We start from the raw sequence: 21,806 nt of genomic DNA, 5'->3' as shown, positions 1-21,806 counted from the left end.
AAACTAACAGTTGATAAGGATGTGGAACAACTGAAATCCTCAAATATTGCTTGTTGGGACACCCACTTTGGAAAACTTTACAGAATTATTTGCTAAAGCTAAAGATATAACTGCATACACTATGGAAAAATCTCATTGGCATAGTGCTAAGCAAAAAGAACACAAAAGAGTACCTACTTCATGATTTTATTTGTATGATAGCTTGAGAACAGGCAACATTAATCTATGGTTATAGAGGGCTACATTGATGCTATTCTGTTTTTATCTTTACAGTGGATGTTCATTAGGGGACTCTGAGATTCTGGAAATGTTCTACGACTTTTTTTAAATGAGAGTTACACAGGTGTATATAAATATTAAAAACTCATCAAGCTATACCTTTTATATTTATGCACTATCTTGCATACATGTTTTATTTTGTTTAAATATTAAAGGATTACTTTAAAATATCTAGACCACAAAGTTCATAAGCCATCAAAAAACTGAAGAAAACATATACAACATAATATTCTTAACATAAATGAGTTTTTATAAATAAATAAGGAATTATAGAGTATAAATATGGACACATTGTATGAATAAGGAATTCATAAATGAAATGCAAATGATCAAGACATATGTAAAAAGCTACTCAAACTCATTAATGGCCAAATAATTCTGAGTCAGCATTCAACAATATTTTTCACTTAGAGGAATGGCAAGGGTGAAAAGAAAGTGGATAATTTGTAAGGATAGTTAGTGTTTAAGGAAACAAGTACTTGGCTATATATTTTAATGAGGTTATAAATTTTCACAACCTTTCTGGAGGTAGCCCATTGTTATGCATTAGAGCAATCTCTGTAATATGTATTAAAATATAAAATGACCATATACTTCAACCCGGCCATTCAACTTCTATGGATTTATTTTCAGGAAATAATTATAATAACATTAATAATACTATTATTTATGGCAGGGTGCGGTAGCTCACGCCTGTAATCCCAGCACTTTGAGAGGCCAAGGTGGGTGGATCACCTGAGGCCAGGAGTTCTAGACCAGCCTGGCCAACATGGTGAAACCCCATCTCTACTAAAAATACAAAAGTTAGGCATGGTGGTGCACATCTGTAATCCCAGCTACTCAGGAGGCTGAGGCAGGAGAATCACTTGAACCCAGGAGGCAGAGGTTGCAGAGAGCCGAGATTGCACCACTGCACTCCAGCCTGGGCGACAAGAGCGAAACTCCATGTCAAAAAATAATAATAATAAAATAATAATATTATTATTATTTACTGATATAGTTTAGTAATTTTTTTCAATATATAGCATATATGTTATCTTCTTAAACTACATGGCCAATTTTTAGTGTGCGAAAATATAAACCACATAGTCCAGTTAATTATATGTTAATATTATTTCTCAGTTTTCATCTAATACTGTATAGTCCTACTTTAACAATGCTGTACATTAAAATCCAGCCCCATGCCCAAGAAAGAGAAAATATAGTTTATATACAGGCATTATGCTTAGCACTTCATCCATTCATTCATTTAACAAATAAATATTGAGTATCTAATACATGCCAGGTGCTTGAAACACAGTAATGTTTTATATGACATTGCTTCATTTGATCCTTACATTGGCCCTATGGGAAATCAATATTATGATCATCATCATCATCATTTTAAAGTTGGGGTGACTACACTTTAGAGATATTAAAATATCTTGCCAGACCATATAGCTAGTAAGTGAGGAAATGGGATATGAATTCACGCAGGTTGGCACCAAATAGGATATTAAGGAACTGTGCAATCAGGCAACTGCTCAAATACATATACGTATGTATACGTCTATGTATATGATTCATAGATTGATGGTTGATATATATAAATAGAAATGTAGATATAGACACAGATATATAAATATATGTGGGTATATATATATATGATATTTTCTATAAAATAACTGCTAATTGCACTGAAACATTAAGAAAACCTAAATGTTCATTATAGGAGCTTAAGAAATCTCATAGATTGCAACTATACAATTGCATAGAATACAGCCATTTTAAATGAGAACATATATCTAAATGAGAAGATACATTGACATGAAACGTTGTTTATAACATTTGAAGGAGAAGTATTTATTTTTAGAAGGCTCAGAGGAAGCATATGTATTGTAATTTTATTTTTGGAAAAATATATTTATATCTCTAGCTAAAAATGTACTAAAAATCTGTAGGAGTATAAAAAAGTTAAATTATATCTATCTCTGAAGATAGAAATATGGAAAATACTTTCTATTTCACAGAGTTCCATATTGTTTAGATTTTTTCATAATAAGCATATATTATATAATAATATAAAATACTATTTTTATTTTAATATGCAGGCATTTTAAAGACCACTGTACTAGATATTTCAAGATAATTTCTTATTTCAACTTCTGGTTTTATTCAATATATAGTATATGATATCTTCTTAAACTATATGGCCCATTTTTAATGTAGTAAATGTAAACATCAGTCCAGTTAATTACATGTCAATACTATTTCTCAGGTTCCATCTAATACTTCGTAGTTCTACTTTAACAATTCTCTACATGAAAATGCAAACCCCTCAGAAAAGAGACAGAAAGGAAATATAGTTTATTACACATTGAAATTACTTAAAAACTGATCAGAATAAAGAAGTTTATATTTGAAAGCTTCCCAAATGTAGTAAGTTATATAGTAGATCCCAAAAGATCTATTATCCATCTGGAACCTGTAACTATGACTTTAATTTGGAAAAAGGGTCTTTGCAAGTATAATTAAGTTAAGGAACTCAGGGTGAGATCCTCCTGACTGTGAGTGGGCCCTAAATCCAATGACAAGTGTCCTTATAACAGAGGCAAAGGGGAGAAGATTCAGAGGAGAAGGCCACATGAAGACTGAGGCAAGATTGCAGTTAGGAAACAGCAAGTAAAGGAACACTAAGGATTGCCAGCAGCTACCACGAAGAGAGACATGGAATAGATTTGCCCTCAGAGCCTCCAGAAGGAACCAACACCACTGAACCCTTAATTTCTGACTTCCAGCTTCCAAAACTGAAAAAATAAATTTTACTTTCATTAATCTGCCACCCAGTTGGTGGTAATTTGTTCAGTAGCCCTAGAAGATGAATACATGTAGATATTTTAAAATATTATTTGTTTGATGCATTTTTAAGAACAATGTAATTGGATGAAATAAATAACATTCTGAAGTCAGAAACTTACCATTTAAACTCTGTCCTATTTGCACAGTACCAGATGCAAAATCTGTAATTGAACCACTTAGAGTTCTTGCATTGAAAGGTGTATGATCCTTCTCCACGCCATTGATAAAGAAGCTGATTTTTGTCTGATGCACCTGTAAGAAATTACCACCATTATTAGTTTAAGTGCATAAACTTTTATTTTATATTAAACACATTTCAGCAGTTTTTATTAAGTAACTTTCTTTCTTCTTTACTTTGTTCAGCTGGGAAGACTGAAAACATTATTTTAATAGCTCAGTGATATCTCCATGTGTTTATCTAGATATAAACCTATATAGTGTCATTTTGTGCTGTGATGATATCTCCCAGGGTGTTCACAGGTATACATAATAGTTTGTCCCATACATGTAACAGCTCTGGTTGCCATGCTTTTACAGGGTTTTTGAGGATATGTTACTTCTTTAAATACAAATTAAATTTGTTATGGCTATATTTGGAAATAGAGCAAAATGAGTACAAGGGAAAGAAATAATTAAAACCAGATATAACTACAAAGAATTGCATGTGGATATAATTCAAGTTACTAGGATCAAATATTTCTTGAATTTACTGTCTTGGGTATTGGTATCCGGTTGGTGATTTTCAGATATACTTTTCCAATGTAGGGTAACAAAAAGTTGCCAATCATATTCTAGACTAATCAATCAAGCAAGTAGCCTAATAACTGCACATATTAGGGAGTAGCAATTTTTTTTTCTGTAAATAGCTAGAGAATGTTTTTTTCTCTGCAAGTCAAATGATTTGGTTTTATGGGCCAAATGGTTACTGTCACAACTGCCCAACTCTAATGCTGTAATGCAAAAGCATCCACAGACAATATATAAACAAATGAGCATGGCTGTGTCCAAATAAAACTTTATTTATAAAAACAGGTGGCCAGCCAATTTGACCCACAGGTTGTAGCTTGATAACTCTTGGATTACATGATTAAAAAGCTATGGGATTTTTGTTTATGTGACTGGAGCCCAGAATAGCCAATGCTATCAAACTTTTATGGAAAACACCCATAGATACCTGCACAAAATTTTTAATTGCATACACTTCTAAATAAACTAATCAGCTGTTTGGACATCAACTTTATCTCTGCAAATAGTCTTTTTGTTCAAGTGCTTTTAGCTTAAATGAAAAAGGAATAATTGGTACTCTAATTAGTGAAGGAGCTGAAATGGCAAATAAAAGGCTCTGGAAAGGGGAGGGGTTGAGAGAGGGGAGGAAAGAGTGAGATTTAAGGTCATGCAAAGGAAAGGTTGGATGTTAACATTTTAATTAAAATGATAGCAAAACATTCAACATGCTATTCTGCTATGGACTTTGAGTGGTAATGATGTATCAGTGTAGGTCCGGCAATTGTAACAAATATAACACCACTCTGGTGCAGGGCTTTAATAGAGGGGGAGGCTGTGGGTACATGGGGGTACAGCATGTTTGGGAGATCTCTGAAATTTCCACTCAGTTTTGCTGTGAGCCTGAAACTGGTTATACTTTTAATGCTTTTATGTTAAAAAGACTTGCAGTAATTAATGAAGATAAACATTTATTCTCAAACATCTTAAAATCATGTGAACTATTGCCTTAAAAATCTTTTTCAATGTCCCCCCCAAAAAAAACAAGCAAAACAAAACAAAACAAAAAAACAGGAAGTTAATACAATAATTACTTGGTAATACAGATTTTTTCAAGAAGTTACCCACAATGGCTTTTCTCCATTCTAAATACCCTACTTTCATTTAAACTATGTTCTTTCTTAAATCCATTGATCTAGTGTTGCATTTGATTTAATTTTAAAACAAAGCTTTAATATACCTCAAATCATATACCAAGTCCTCAAGGGCCTGGATATATTCCGCTTTGCTGGGTAGTAGGGCTGCATTTTTTTTGCATCCCATTTTTTACAGCCTGTTACTGTCATTTGGTGTTTGACTGTTATCATTATAAAAGATACAGGCTTTTCTACTTTGTTATTTGTAGCATTATCTCATGTTTTACAACATCTTTGCACAACATGCAGGCACATGAAATATAACTAGTGAAAAGTTCTCGGTGGTATTAATGCATAAAAAAGAATGTGGTTCCATCTCTACTGTCTTTACCCAGCCAAAAGCTGATGAACAGCCAATTTTCCTTTATCACATTAGCACAGCCATGAGGGAAACACATTTGTTCTAGTCAGCTACACTAAAGATACTATTACCAATCTAACATATACATGTTTTATATCAGCAGTATTCTCAGAGCATGAGAGAGCCAACAATATATTAACACTAGCATGACAGTTTATTTAAGAAAAGAAAATTGTCTCTGTAGAGGGACAGAAGTTAGAAATGTATGGCTAAAGCTCAGTGTCACTGGTCTAATAAAGGTAATAATTCTTAGGCTTTCTTTATAGCAGGTAACACTCCCGTGACACTTCTGTCATATCATTCAAATAAAAATGTTGTCTTTTACAAGTTTAAGTGCACCTTTATTTTGAGTCAGATAGAAGGCATGATTTTGATTTTCTGTATTCACTGTATTATATCTGTTGTCAAGAGTTCAGGACCTTCTTTTTTATCAACTCATCACATATTTGCTTAGTAGAAGAATTCAGTGTCACTTGCAGTGAATTCCAGAAGGATATTTTCACTTTGTAGGTACTTAAATAACGATTAATGATGATCCCAAGCCACTCTCTTCCATTGCCCCCTCCCCTACCAACCACCTTTCCATACATAGGATTAAATCTTTCTTGGTTTTTCCGCACCATGTTTTATGTTCCAAGATTCTCTAAACTATTTTACAATTCTGATCTGGGGCCCCATCACCCTGAAGCTGTAAAGACTGAGGTGGATTTTTGCCATAGCTCATTCCGATGGTCCCTTTGCCAGTTATTTAAGGGAATACATACAATGGAATTTCTGATTTGTGAAAAGAAAGCCTTCTGCTAAAATAAACTTCGCACCTATCTCATTCTCTAGCCCTATGAGGATAAGAGGAGCTCGTGCATGTTTATTGGTGTGTCTTGAATGAATGAATTGACAAAAGCAGTAGCAGTTGTAGAAAAGCCTTTAAATCCCCTTCATAAGAGATCCAAAAACACTTTGGAAAGAAGATACAGAGAAGGTCATGCTCAAATCTTCATTCTCTTCAGTTTCATATTTTATTTTAACCACTTTTTTGGTCACATTTGTGTCCCTGTGATAGATTGTACTCATCCCTTTGAGTACAAGAGTACACTAGATTTTTTTTTTTAAGTAGAATTCTTGACACTATCCTCCCATTCGCATGCTAGATTAGTGAGAAGTATAATTCAAAAGTCCAGAAAGTTACACAATAGCTCAGTACCTAGCAAAGGGAAAATAGAATCGAGTCCACCTAGACTACAGCAATTTTCCACAATCACCTGTTCCACTGAAATGCCAGATCTTTGCTGCTATTTTACTTCTGCTGGCCATCAAAACTAAAAGAAACTGCTGACTCAGGCTGGGAAATAGAGAGACAGAATACCTGTGCTGAATTTCTTACTGGACAAATGGTACTCCCATTGCCTACATTCTTCTAATTTAAACTGAATTCATAAAACATCAACTCGGTACCCACAGTGGCCCTATGAGCTACACCAACAAGAGTTAAGTCATGATCCTTTCTCTCAAGGAGCTTGTATGTATGATGACAACAAAATACATTTTAATATGCTAGATAGTGTTTGAATCACTATAAATGATGATGGTTGTTTCTAACTTAAATACTGAATCTTAATGCAGTCAAGAAGGATTATCTTTTCCAAGGAGTTGCTTTGAGAAATTATGTTTTAATTTGTTAATATATGTGGTGTATAACATATTTTTGGACCTTCTCTGTGTGACTTGCTTTCCCAGAACCAACTTAGAAGCTTCCCAGGAAGAGCAGTTTTATTAATTTGGAGGGCCTCATTTAAAGCAAAACCATTTTATGCATTCAGAATAACACCTTTCTAATAGATTAACATTAAGCGATTTGACAACGTATCTTAAATTTAAATTTCCCCTTAAAAGATCATGATGGATGATACAAATATAAGGAACATCATTTTGAATGCTAAGAAATTCAAACAAAAAAGAAAACCACTGTAATATGAATCAGAAGAGAAAACTTTATGGAGGAGAAAAGTCTTGGACTTTCTGAAATAGAAATTGCCCTGAAATAGAAATTTCTATTTCTAAGTGAAAGAAGGATTTGCATAAAAAGATTCCACTATTCCATCCATAATTTTTAAGCTAAAGTAAGGCAATGTATCCTGAAAACTCTATAAGTTTATTTTTAAAATCACATGTATGTTGTATTCCCCTACCTACGAACACGTGGAATCCCCACACATCCCATCCTATTGCTTACCATCCTAAACCTAAGGCCTTCTGAGTTTTTTCCTCACTCATCTCACCCAATTTATTTCTAACCTTCACCAACAGCCGACCTCCAATCTAACTGGTAAAGTCTCCTCACTGTCTGATGATCACACACCACTTAATCTCATGATGTGTTCAAGCTATTTCCATATAGGCACTTAACTACATTTTTAGTATTTTTCAAAACACACATCTCAAGTCCTCTATTCTCCAATAATCCTTTGCCACCTACTTTGGCATTACAAAAGTAGTTAACATATATTAAAAAGCTAGTATGGGCCGGGCATGGAGGCTCACACCTCTAATCCTAGAACTTGGGAGGCTGAGGCAGGCGGATCATGAGGTCAGGAGTTTGAGACCAGCCTGGCCAACATAGTGAAACCCCGTCTGTACTTAAAAAAAAAAAAAAATACAAAAACTAGCTGGGTATGGTGGCACACACCTGTAGTCCCAGCTACTCGGGAGGCTGAGGCTGGAGAATCTCTTGAACCGGGGAGGCGGAGGTTACAGTGAGCCAAGATGGCATCATTGCACTACAGCCTGGGTGACAGAGTGAGACTCTGCCAAAAAAAAAAAAAAAAAGTATGTCAGACATTGTTCTAAAATATTTATGCATATTCATTCTTTTTAACTTTACAGTTACCTAAGACAGGTTTACCTTTTTCTCCATTTTAAAGATAATTAAAAATAAGCACAGAGGATTGAAAACAAAAATTTGGCCAGGCACAATGGCGCGTGCCTGTAATCCCAGCACTTTGGGAGGCCGAGGTAGGCGGATCACTTGAGGTGAAAAGTTCTAGACCAGCCTGGCCAACATGGCGAAACTCCGTCTCTACTAAAAATACAAAAAAATTAGCCAGTTGTGGTGGTGCATTCCTGTAATTACAGCTACTTGGGAGGCTGAGGCAGGATAATTACTTGAACCGGGGAGGTGGAGGTTGCAGTGAGCCGACATCACGCCACTGCACTCCAGCCTGGGCGACAGAGTAAGACTCTATCCAAAAAAGAAAAAAAGAATAGCTTGGTGCGGTGGCTCACGCCTGTATTCCTAGCAGTTTGGGAGGCAGAGGTAAGTGGATCACGAGGTAGGTAAAGAGGTAAAGAGTTCAAAACCAGCCTGTCCAAGATGGTGAAACCCTGTCCCTGCTAAAAGTACAAAAATTAGCTGGGTGTGGTGGCACGAGCCTGTAATCCGGGCTACTCGGGAGGCTGAAGCAGAGAGTTGCTAAACCCGGGAGGCGGAGGTTGTGGTGAGCCGAGATCGCGCCACTGCACTCCAGCTTGGGGGACAGAGCCAGACTCTGTCTCAAAAAAAAAAAAAAAAAAAAAAAAAAAAAAAAAAATTACTCAAGGTGCTATAGAAGCGTGACTGGTGGTTTCAGAGACAGTTTTAAATGGCAAATTTAATTAATAAGTTATAGTCAGTTAGGGTTTTGAAGTAACAGTCAGTTTGTCAAATCCATCCATTTAGCATCTCTCCTATACCTCTACCCAGTGATGATTCAGGATTGGTGTCACCACCTCCCACAATAGGAAAGGTGACATCCCCTGTGTGCTATAACCACTTACTTACTACGTGCCCCTCATTGTGCTGAACATTTTCCCTATATCATCCCACTGCCTTCCCAGATCGCTGCTTCACAATGGTGTTGTCCCCACTTTGCAAAGGAGGACACTCAGGCTAAACTGTGCTAGTATTCTGCCTCTGCAGATTTTGGGAACGCCTTTCTCTTTGAACAGCTTTTACTATTATATGTAATTATTATGAATGATTGAACCCAAAGGTATCTCCTTATAACTTCAGTTCACAAGTTCCAGTTCTAATTATTGAGACTGCACCAAACAAATTTAATCCCTTTTCCATGTGAGAGCTTACATAAACGTAAAGAAGGATGTCATTCCTCTCCTAAGTCTTCTTCAGGATAAATGTGTTTAGTTTCTGTGATGTTCTAAATATGACATAGTTTTTAGTGTCTCTCTTCTTAAAATGTGGCTCCAGAAATACTACAATCTCTAGATGTGGTCTGACCTGTCAAACTGGTACAGGATTGTCACCTTAATACAATTCAAAATTGCAGGCTAGATTTTTGGCAATGACATCATGCAGCTAAAACTGATAAATTAAGTTGAGCTGACTATTAACTAAAATACTGTCTTTTTTTTTCCTGCTTACATCAACAGCTAACTCACATCTACTCAATGCTATACATATGCAGTTGGCTTTGTGGACCCAAAGGTAGGCATTTATATTTATCTATGTTATATTTCATCTTGTTAGATTCAGCCTATTGCTCCGAGCTGTCAAAATCTTTTTGGATGCTATGTCTGTCATGCAGTGCCTTTACCATCCCTCTAAGATTTATGTCATTTGCAAATTTGATTAGCATGCTTTACTTGCTGGACAGAAGCTTAATAAACACTAACTGATTGATCGACTAATTGATACCCCGAAAATGAAAACAACAACATGAACTACGTGATGTTACAACTCTAAGCAATAAAGAAAAGGCATCGTTTTCTAACAAAATGTGTCATACTGTGATTCTTCACATAACTTTTCAGAGTGGCCTTGTTTACTGATATGAATTTTTATATAATTATAAATGCTCCAGTTTATTAAATATTCTCTACTGAGTGACATTTATACAAACAATATGAATAAGTACTTGAGGAAATTATTCAGGGATAGTTGCTTTGGCAGAAATTAACCAGGTGGGTGACCCACAAATATTTGTAATGTTTGGAATGTGTGTGTGCACCTGCTACTAGTTTGATTGACTGAATAACTGCTTAAATTTCATTTGTTTTGACTATGTTAAAGGTGCTATGGAAAAATGAATTCATACACAGGTATGCCCCTCGAAGATTTTTTCTTGGTTTTGTTTCTGTTTTGCATTTTCCATGAGCTCCTGGTGTTTTATTTCAACACATTTTCCCTCTGTCCACTTCTCTCCATTCCCACACCTTCACACACCCCAAACCAACATATACACTCACTTTCATTTTTTCCTCTCTGAGTAACTCAGACAAGCCAAGCCAGGCTCTTGAAGCGATCTACAGAAAAAGCCTACGTGTACTACATTTGCGCCCTGGGTATGATTCTCCAGATTTGCTGTTCTCCCCTCATCTCTATTAAAGCTCTTCATATACTGCAACCTCCACCAAACAAGTCTCCATTTAATTGATCTTTAAAAATTTAACATAGGAATGCAAGTAGATTTTTTTTTGTCCTATCTTGACTGGATGTGAAACTCTCATGGCCTCTTCTTCCTACACATTTAAATTACTCTCTTCTCTCTACTGCCAAAAAAAAAGCTATTAATTTACACATATACATGATGGAAAATCTGCCAATGGTCTGATTTATTGAATTCCTAAGGAATAGGGAGAGTTCCAGCTGTTTTTTTGTAGATACTGCTTAAAGAGGTGTCATGTACAATTCTACATTTAAGAAAGCTTTTGGTGCACACTTCATCACAATATTAGATACTCTTAATTATTTCAATATATCATTGTGCCTTTTTCTATTTTACTCATGGAGAACAGATGATTTCCAAAAGATTATCAAGTTAGCTGTAAAATACCTTAGAAAACTTTTTCAGCATGTTACATCCCAATGAGCTAGAAGTTACTTGTTATAACTACAATGTCCTCTCCTTAAAAGTGAGTCAACCTCTTTTGTCTCCCATGTTTATAAAGAAAACTGCTCTTCATACTCTTACTAAAATCCAATCACTTGTTTGAAAATTGTCCTGTTGTTTGAATATGAAACAAGCACATTATGATATGCTAAGTGTGATGCTACATATACTACACATAAGGGGTATATAAAGCACAGACCTTTTCTTCAAGGAATTTACAATCTGTAATAGAAATGGCATATAAAATACTTTCAATGAAAGGAGGCAATATAATAAATAAATATGAATAAAGTGGTTAGGAACAAAGATGAGAACGTGAAAATATCTTGGAAGTCTCCTCCACCAAATATTTCCCTGTTACTCTTCTTCTCTCTATTGAGGTGTTCCTCAAGTAAGTTGTTTGTACTTCCTCTGTCCATTTTCTCTTTTCCCATTCTATCTGTAATGCAGCTCAATCAGTAGTTTCTGTTTTTTATTACTTTAAAAAATAACTATCTCAAAGTTACAGGAAAGTCACAAGAGTAGTACAAAGAATTTTTTCTGACCCATTTGAGATTAAATTTTTGACCTAATGACCCATTCCCCCTGAATACCACAACGTGTATTTGCTACAAAAAGACATTCTTTTACATAAGCACGATGTAAACATCAAAGTTATTCGTACATCGCTACCATTTTATCTTTAAAGCCCATTCAAGTTTTGTCAATGACTCCAAAAAGTCTTTTATAGAAAAAACACCTCCAGCCCCAAATCACATGTTGCCTTTAGTTGTCATGACTCTAAGGTTTCTTTTGATCTGAAAGAGACACGTATGTTTATTGCGGCCCTATTCACAATAGCAAAGATTTAGAACCAACCCAAATGTCCAACACCGATAGACTGGATTAAGAAAATGTGGCACATATACACCGTGGAATACTATGCAGCCATAAAAACTGATGAGTTCATGTCCTTTGTAGGAACATGGATGAAACTGGAAACCATCATTCTCAGCAAACTATCGCAAGGACAAAAAACCAAACACCGCATGTTCTCACTCATAGGTGGGAATTGAACAATGAGAACACATGGACACAGGAAGGGGAACATCACACACTGGGGACTTTTGTGGGGTGGGGGGAGGGGGGAGGGATAGCATTGGGAGATATACCTAAAGCTAAATGATGAGTTGATGGGTGCAGCACACCAACATGGCACGTGTATACATATGTAACAAGCCTGCACATTGTGCACATGTACCCTAAAACTTAAAGTATAATAATAATAAAATAAAATAAAAAAGCAGTGCTGACCCCCCCAAAAAAAAAAGAGTTCTTCAATCTTTCCTTGGCTTTTCTGATCTTAATACTGTTAAAGAGGACCGCCCAGTTATTTTGTAGATTGCCTCTCAATTTGGGTTTGTCTAATTTTTCCTCATGATTAAATTCAGGTGATACAGTGATCATATTATATCTTATCATGTCTTACATCATTTCTATTTGTTCCATTATTAATGATGTTAACTTTAATCATTTGCATTAATATATCTGCCAGGCTTCCACACTGTAAAAATACAATTTTCCCCTTTGCAATTAGCAAACATTTTGCGAGCAGATACTTCGAGACTGTATAAATATCCTATTGCTTATTAAAAATTCAATATATGCTTAGGCTTATTTTTATCTATATAGACTCATGAGTCTCTATTTTACTCAGTGGGATATAATTAATTACTCTCAATATGTATTTCAGTGCTCAAGTTGTTCCAGGTTTGGACAGTATAGACCCCATACAGCTGCATTCTGGATCATATTGACATGTTCTAATAATTCTTCAAGTATCTTCTTACTTTATGACACAAGATGTTCTAGGCTCATTTTGTACTTCCCCACCACAGCCCTGGAATCAGCCATTTCTCCAAGGAATCCTGGTTCCTCTAAGAGATGAGTGGTCTTTAGGAACAAAGATTCGGTGCTAAGTAGATTCGTGCTATTTCAGTGTTACTACTCCCAGGCCCACTCTCTCCCCTCAGTGGATGGCTGTAGGGACTATGGATATATAGGGAATATGAATATAGACAGATACTACTAGATAGATAGATTAGATGGAATCACACACTTACTTCTATATTATTTCTATAAACCATTGACCCTTTAACAATATGGGGGTTAGGGCACCTACCACCTGTGCAGTAAAGTCCCCAACTGCATTAGCCCCTAACAAGAGACTCAGTCTTGTTTTTGGAGCTTTGAAACTAGGCATTGATTTCTCTTCTCTAGCTATGAAAGTCCTAGGTGGCATCTTCTTCCAACAGAAGACTTTTTCATCCACATTGAAATTATGTTGTTTAGTGTAGCCACCTTCATCAGTGATCTTATCTAGATCTTCTGGATAACTTGCAACTTCTACAACAGCACTTGCTCTTTCAACCTTGCACTTTTATGTTATGGAAACTACTTCTTTCCTTAAACCTTGTGAACCAATCTCTGCTAGCTTCCAACTTTTCTTTTGTAGCTTGCTCACTTCTCTCAGCCTTCACAGAATGGAATAGTTAGGGCCTTGTCTGGATTAGACTTTGGTTTAAGAGAATATTGTAGCTGGTCTGATCTTCTATCCAGACCACTCAAATTTTCTCCACGTCAGCAATAAAGTTGTTTCAGTTTTTATCATTTTTGTGGTCATTGGAGTAGCACTTTAATTTTCCCTCAAGAAATTTTCCTTTGCATTCAACTTGGCTGTTTGGCGCAAGAGGACTAGCTTTCAACCTGTCAACTTTCTACATGCCTTCCTTACTAAGCTTACTCATTTCTAGCATTTGATTTCAAGTGAGAGAAATGTTACTCTTCCTTTCACTTGAACACTGAGAGGCCACTGTAGGGTTATTACTCAGTCTAATTTAATTTCAATATTGTTGTGTCTCAGGGAACAGGGAGGCCCAAGGAGAAGGAACAAGTCAGAAGAACATTCTGTCGGTGGAGAAGTCATAACACACACAACATTTATTGATTAACTTTGCCATATCATATTGGTGTGGTTCATGGCACCCCCTGAAATTATAATAACATCAAAAATCACTGATCACAGACCACCATAACAGCTATAATGATTGGAAAAAAATTTAAATTTTTGTGAGAATTGCCAAAATGTGAGGCATACACAAAACGAGCACATGCTGTTGGAAAAATAGCACTAATATATGACATGTTTGCCTGAAGCAAGGTTGCCATAAACCTTCAATTTGTAAAAAAATAAAATAAAAATAAAAATAAAACACATTGTCTGTGAAGCACAATAGAACAAGGTAAGCTAGCAACTAGCAACTACTGGACACTCATTTAATCTTTATCAAATGAATGAAGCTTCATCTAAACCAACTCTTGAAGGATTAATATGATTTAGCAAAGTATGAGAATATAGAGGGTAGTGAATAAGTTGTAGGAAAACAGAAAAAAACAAGAAGGAATAAAATTTAAAATGATTAGGTCACTCCAAGCCTTCTATTGATCCTGATAAATCCCTATTCTTTCAAATATTCCTTTCATAAAATGAATATTTAAATGTGTTAAATTTAAATCACCATTTTCACTTTTCCTCAAAATGTTTATAGTTTTTAAAAAATCTCTTAAATCACAGTAATACAGTTACATATCATTAGGTCAGATTATGCCTGAAGGAAAATAATGAAAATAGTGGTCATTGGATTTCTGTTTATACTTCCAGGGAATAAGCCAAAGTATACCAAGAGATGTGAACTCACTGCTGACCCCAAGTCAGAAGGGCCATCAATCAGGCCCTCAATATGTAGACAGATATATAGAAAATCATTTATCATGCCAGCACTCAATGGATGTCATAAAGATCCTAAACAGTAATTTGTAAAATTTGTAGAAATAGTCCTGCCATATAAACAAAACAGGGGTGAATGCTCACTTACACTGTGCATGAGTTATATCTGCTAAAATCTTCAACAAGGGTAGAACATCCCATTATATAATAAATAAATAATGTATTAATTTTATATTCTTAAAAGAAAGGCATGCTTTTCTGTAAGTACCTATGCTTCAGCCATTTTGTGTCTTCTTAGATTTTTTCAGCTCCAGTAGACAGTACTGAGCAAAATTTATTAAAAATATGCCTCAAAAACTAAATGAAGAGCCATGTTAAACAAAAGGAAAAATCTGAATCTCTTTAAGCTCCTTCAGAGAACTGTATTATGAAATATGATTTGAATTGTTTGTTTAAATAAATTCTAGAATTGAGAATAATACCATTATTGTGGCCATTGTTTCAAGGCAGTCCTTTCTGATCAAAACCAGAGAGATAGTAATTGTCTAAGCAGTTTTTGCACAATCAGTCATGGAGAAGTGCACACATTTAATTTGTTTGCACCAAAAAAGAACAGTAGAAAACAGTCATTAATTTAAGGTAAGAATATATGATCCCTGAATACAAAAGTAGGTATTTACGGGTCAAATGCAGAATATTCAGTGAACAGTTTCCTTTCCTCCCTTCACAATCACACAGATAAGATAGTGGCATTGATTTAGACAAAATAAGTCAATAGTTTTTGTTATCATCTGAAGAACTTCATACTGGTAATTACTCTTGAAAATAATATTCATTTTGTCTTTTTATCATTTATATTTATTCACTCCAATTCTAACATGTTTCTTCCCAAACCATGTTACCCCAGGTAAGCAGCAGCTGAAAGAAAGGGAAGGGGAGGGGAGAGCAGGGGAGAGCAGGGGAGGGGGGAAGAGAGAAGAAAGAGAAAGAAAAAAAAAAGAAAGAAAGAAAGAGAAGGAAAGAAAGAAAAAGAGAAAGAAAGAAAGAAAGAAAGAGAGAGAGAGAAGGAAAGAAAGAAAAAGAGAAGAAAGAAAGAGAAAAAAGAAAGAAAGAAGGAAAGAAAGAAAGGAAGGAAGGAAGAAAGAAAGAGAAAGAAAGACAAAGAAAGAAAGAGAAAAAAGAAAGAGAAGGAGAGAGGAACAGGGGAGGGAGGGAAGGAGGGAGAGAAATTTGGTGGGGCTGTGTGCTTCGGATGGTTCTGCCTTCACAAAGCCTGGCTTAGCTTGCCTCAAAGGTGGACATGCCTCAGAAGGTGAAGTCCAGGAAAAAAATTTCTTGGTGGGAGAAACATTTGCATGCTGATTTGACTCCTTAAAAAGAAAATTGAGCCTAAACTATTTCCAGATATCTTTAGAAATAAATCAATAATGAAGGTTGATATTAAGTGGTGAAATACTTAAAAGGTAAAGGTGAGAATGACTAAAGTTACAACGTCTAATATTTTTTTAAAAGTGTAACACTCATTTTCTGTCACATAATACTGTTCAGGATCTTTCATTGGTACTTTACATCTCCTAAGACTTACAGCAATGGACATTTCTAAATTAGCATCACTTCTGTTCTATGTAAATATAATCAAGGTAGTTTACCTCTACCCTCCACAAATCCACCTTTGAATGACTACTTACGAGTTTTCAACTTATGCTGAGATCACAGGACTTCTGATGTTTTCTTAGAACAAGATGTAGGGATGAAGAGATATAAGGTAGCTGAGTCTTTACTGTCAGATCTCAGTTTACATATTGACACCTCAGAGAGCCCCTGAATACCCACACAAGCCTTAATAATCACTCACAAACTTTGTTATAGTGTACTATTTTAATTCTCTAGGTATTATTTTTCTCTCAATATATTTCTTATTTGTTTGAGTTTTTTTTCTTCCCTCACCCACCCCTCACCAGGCACACATGTATGCAACCAAACAAATAACATCAGCTCTAATCAATTCACTGCATTCATCTCAACATCTACTAATAGAACAAAGCCCATTTGACTAGAAGACTCATTTCTTTTGGCAACTTTACCAGAATTCTTTATATTTTTATAATTTTTTTTCTCCATCTGTTTTCATTTTCTGAGACTTTTTGTAGGTGGGCATTGGATCTGTCTGCAGATGTGTTTCTATTCACCCTAGATTGGATTTGATAATTGTGGGGCAAAGGCAGGTATGCAATACAACTTATTTTTTAGCCATGGGGACTCCACTACATCCTAGTCCCATTCACCTGCCTTCCTGTGGCCTTAGAGCCCACACTCTGTGCTCCAAAATCAGGTCAAATCTTTCCACTCGCTGGGAAAGAGCATGAGAAGCTGACCCAGACTGTCACTCCAAATGCTGTTTGCAATTCATGTCCCTGGCAGTCACACCCACATGTCCCCTGCCCATGGAGGCTGTCAGCTCTATGCGTGCAGCACCAACTCAGTACTCTCCTCTGCTACATTTCTCTCCTGTGTGTAATTTGGGCTGTGGTTTCCTTTGCCAATCTAATTTCATCTGCTTTCTTCTTCTAAGGATTTGAGTAAAAAGTTTTCATCATGATTGTGTTCTTTTCCATACTTCACAGTAACAGCATCTTCAACCAGCTGCTAATGTCTAATCAGATTAAAACTGTAAATCTCTTTCTCCAGCAAAAAAAAAAAAAAAGCAGAAAACCAGTAAACAAATTGTAAGAAGTATATACAAGTGCTACTTAAGTGCTTTATTCATGATGCACTTGAGATCTCAAAATTTCACTGTTCCATTAGACTTTTAAACTACCAGGAATCAGTGTCTAAGTCATTTATACCATCAGAACAGCTGGATGACAGCAAGTTGTCAACAGATTTCCCAAGGATTTCTCTGAGGAACTAGAGACTTACAATGGGGAGAAAGTGTCATTCCATCTGAATCCAACCATTACATCAATTGACCTGAAAGCTAGAAAGGTTCTATTTCTCTAAGGGAAAGAAAACAATTGAAAAGCTTGAGTATCCAATCAAACAAATTACATTTGTGACCCTCCCCAGAGGGCTACACCACTTAGGCCCTAAGCAGAGTTTAGTTGGAATATATATTTTAAAGGACAAGTTTATCAAAGAATACTACAAGGGAACAGAAAACAAAATAAATAAGACAAATGTAATTGAACCAAAGAGCCATGTATGTGTAAACTCCCAAACTTATTTGAAGTAACATTTAATATGAACTTGAATTCAAGCACTGTCATTTAAAACTGGATACTTATTGACTTAAGGAGAGAATTGATAAGGAATTTAGTTTTATTTCACCTTTTTATTAATGATCTACAAGTAGCTATCTTAATGAAAACAGTAGATGACAGTAAATTGATAGGTACCGCAAAAGACGTTAGAAACAACATAAAAGAAGATGCAAGAGGGTAGATATTGGGAAGGAACTAAGAATGAAATTCACTGTAGTTAAATGGGAAGGTCATTCAAAACACACCTTCTAAAAAATATCTCTTTCCAAATAGCTTAAAATATTTATGAGTATTACTATCACTACTGCCTATTTATTTGGAAGCAACACTGTTCCAGGCACCAGAATACAGAGCCAGAATCACAAAAAATTAAAGACATCAGAAATGCCAAATACAGAAAAAACAAAACGTTCTAGAGAATGTGAAAGGAGGCCAGTGTTTGTGTGTTTTTCATTTAATATGATAAGTTAAGAAAATGTGTATTATTTTAAAGGAAATTCCAGTTATTTTCCAGGCTGTAATAGAGCTCAGGGAAGGCTAAGAGTGAATATATCTGTGAACAGAAAAAAATGTCACTGACTTCAGTGTGAGACAAAATATGGGAGAAAAAACAGTACTGCTAGTTTAGTCACAGTTTTTCTAAAACTAATTAGAGTACTGAGCTTTATAACCTAGAAGAGACTGTAAAGTACTTACTAATCATGGAAAAGATAATTTTTTCAGGATAAAGAGATGATTTAATATATAATTTAGCAAAGTTGTAAATGTCCACCCATCATTTAGAAAATATATGTAGCTTTTCATTCTATCACATATCGCTTTTTCTCAATATCATCTTTTACCAAACTCAATATTTCTATTTGTTTATATATTTACTTATATTAAACATACATTATGTAAGAGATATTTTGCTCTTCTGAGCACATATGAATGAATAAAGTATCTGCCTTTCAGTACATTCAAAAATATACCTAATGCAAAACCTACTTAATATCTAATAAAATATGCCTATGTAATAAATGACAGCCAATAAGAAAAAAGAGTGCTATAGGAGCAGAGAGGAGAAAAGGAGTGAGGAAATTAGTGTGTTTTACAGAGGAAGTTGTATTTGTGGTGGTCATTGAGAGATGTACACAAAGAAACGGAGTTGAAGAGGGAGAGGGAAAAGTGTACAAGCTAGAAGCAACTGAATAAGGCAAACAGGAAGAGCTTGCATGAAAACCACAAAGTACATGATTTTGGGAGGCAAAAAAATATCATGGTTAAAACTCAAAGTACATAGAAGGACAATGAAGCTATAGAGGCACCATCTAACAAATTTTGAAGGATCTTGAACATGTTGCTAAGGGAAGGAAATTTCATTCTCTGGAGTGTGAGCAATCGTGAGCATAGTGTTTATTTAAGGAGAGGAAGGAGGTAATCACATTTACATTTTAGAAAGAAATTTTCATGATGAAGTTTTTTACAAAGACAAAGTAATCAACAATACTAGGGGGAAAAGTGGAAAGGGAACAATCAGAAATGTATTGCAATATACAAAGCAAAAGTAACCAACCCTCCTCTTTCTAGCTACCACTTGTAAGCCATGTTATAAAGAAGTTGGTTCAAAATTTTAAAGTCACCTTTATTGTTCCTCTAATCTCCAAAGTAGTAATGAAATGCAGCGGTCTCGTTAATTTACTTCATAAATTTCTTTTCCTTTTTCAGTTTTCTCCTGCTACATATTCGATCAACTAATATCTCTCATCTGTACAGTCTTCAAGGGATTGGTTCCAGGATCCAGGCATAAATAATCAAAATCTAATCATACCCAAGTCTCGCAGTTAGCCTTGCGGAGCCCAGGGATACAAAAAGTCGGCCCTGTGCATAGTCGGATTTTACATCCTGCAAGTACTGTATTTTCAATCTGTGTTTAGCTCGAAAAAATTCACATAAAAGCAGACCTGGGCAATTCAATTCCTTGTAGTTCATGGGTCAACTGTATTCTTGCAAGAGCTTCTAAACAAACTGTCCTATCAACTTTGTTCTAATACTGGATGATGCCATCACTCATTCAATCAAACTTTGTTTATTGAGAATGGATCACATTCAAACATGATGCCGAGCCCTGAAGGGAACAACACTAAATAAGGTAAAATTCTTGATCTAAAAGTTCTGGAGTCTAGTGATGGACACAAATAAAGCACATTGAGTAAATTGCGATAATTTCATAGAAAGGATGAGTGCATGTCTACTCAGATTTTGAGATAAGAAAAGGCTTCCTGAAAATGTTGATGCCAAATGAGTGAAAGGAAAAAGTAGGATTAAGCGGAATAAATAGTAAGGGAGAGTATTCTTGGTAAAGAACATGTGCAGTTGTAGCAACATAAGAAAAATGGATACAATTAAAGACTAGACAGCTCAGTGTTACTAGAATGTGAGGTCCCAGAGGAGACCTTACAGAACATGAGGCTGAACAGTTGTCAGAGCTAAGTCATTAAGGGTCTCCATTTCAACTGAAGAAATCTTAAAACTAAGAAAAATCATAATTGAATTTGAATTTTGAAAGCTCACTGATAGCACTGTGGCAATATAAATTTAGAAATTACAGGTTTTATAACTATGCATATGAAAATAGTACTAGGAGGCATGGTTGTGAGTAAGAATTCCCAGGGAAAGTGTGTGCCGTGAAAAGTGCATAGTGTTAAGCAAGGAACCACAAAAAGACCCAAATAAAGAGTCTGAACGGAAGAAGAAAAGCCCTTGGAAATAGGGGTTTGGGGTAATTGGAATAAGTTGATGAATGAATGGACACTAGAGTACATACAACTTCTTATGTATCTTGGACATAAAAGGAATAAAACTATATTGGTCACTAAATTTCACAGGATGAAAGCCCGAAGAAAACAAATAATGAAAATATAAACTCAAAGACATGATAGAAACCAAAATTAAGGGATTAAAAATATGACCTGAATATTCAGCTAAGAAAAGCTTACCATATTCTCAAGAAAACAAAGATTAATTAACACCAAACTATAGGCTGGTAGTCCTGGGATTTTAAGGATAAAGGAAGAAACCTGTAAGAATCTCACTCACATACACAAAAACGGGTCACCCACAGTGAAAAATAATCCTTAAGCTTGTCTCAGATTTCTCTTCAGAAACACAATGCAATGTATTAAAAGCTCACAAATGAAAGGGTATAAGAAAAAAAAATCCATCATCATCCAGACATTGTTCATGGGTACAGGCATTAGAAAGACAGGCTCAACTATGCAAAGATTCAGAAGGTACATCACTGGCCATGTTCCTTTTCAGAATAGAAATACTCTCACCAAATAGAAAGCTCAATTCAAATTAAGAAATTAGAGATGTATGTTATGAAAGGATACTCAATGAGTATTGAATCCTTTTAACATCATATAAATTTTTAAATAAGTTATAAAGTGCTATTGTAATGCTTGAAATAAAAATATCATTTTACTATAATGATTTTGCTACAATAAGCTGGGATAAGAA

The 21,806-nt window shown here is 35.3% G+C and overlaps 1 protein-coding gene across 1 annotated transcript in view; it reads right to left on the bottom strand.

The window, feature by feature from the left end:
- USH2A (usherin) overlaps positions 1-21,806 on the bottom strand; it is an 800,680-nt gene that overhangs the window by 739,062 nt on the left and 39,812 nt on the right. The window contains exon 4 of the mRNA XM_003814150.6: positions 3,237-3,369. Coding sequence (XP_003814198.3) covers positions 3,237-3,369 — 133 coding nt within the window. The remainder of the gene's footprint in view (positions 1-3,236; positions 3,370-21,806) is intronic.

This window comes from Pan paniscus, chromosome 1, assembly GCF_029289425.2.
Source record: "Pan paniscus chromosome 1, NHGRI_mPanPan1-v2.0_pri, whole genome shotgun sequence".
NCBI classification, from domain to species: Eukaryota; Metazoa; Chordata; class Mammalia; order Primates; family Hominidae; genus Pan; species Pan paniscus.
This window is presented reverse-complemented; position numbering and strand designations above follow the sequence as displayed.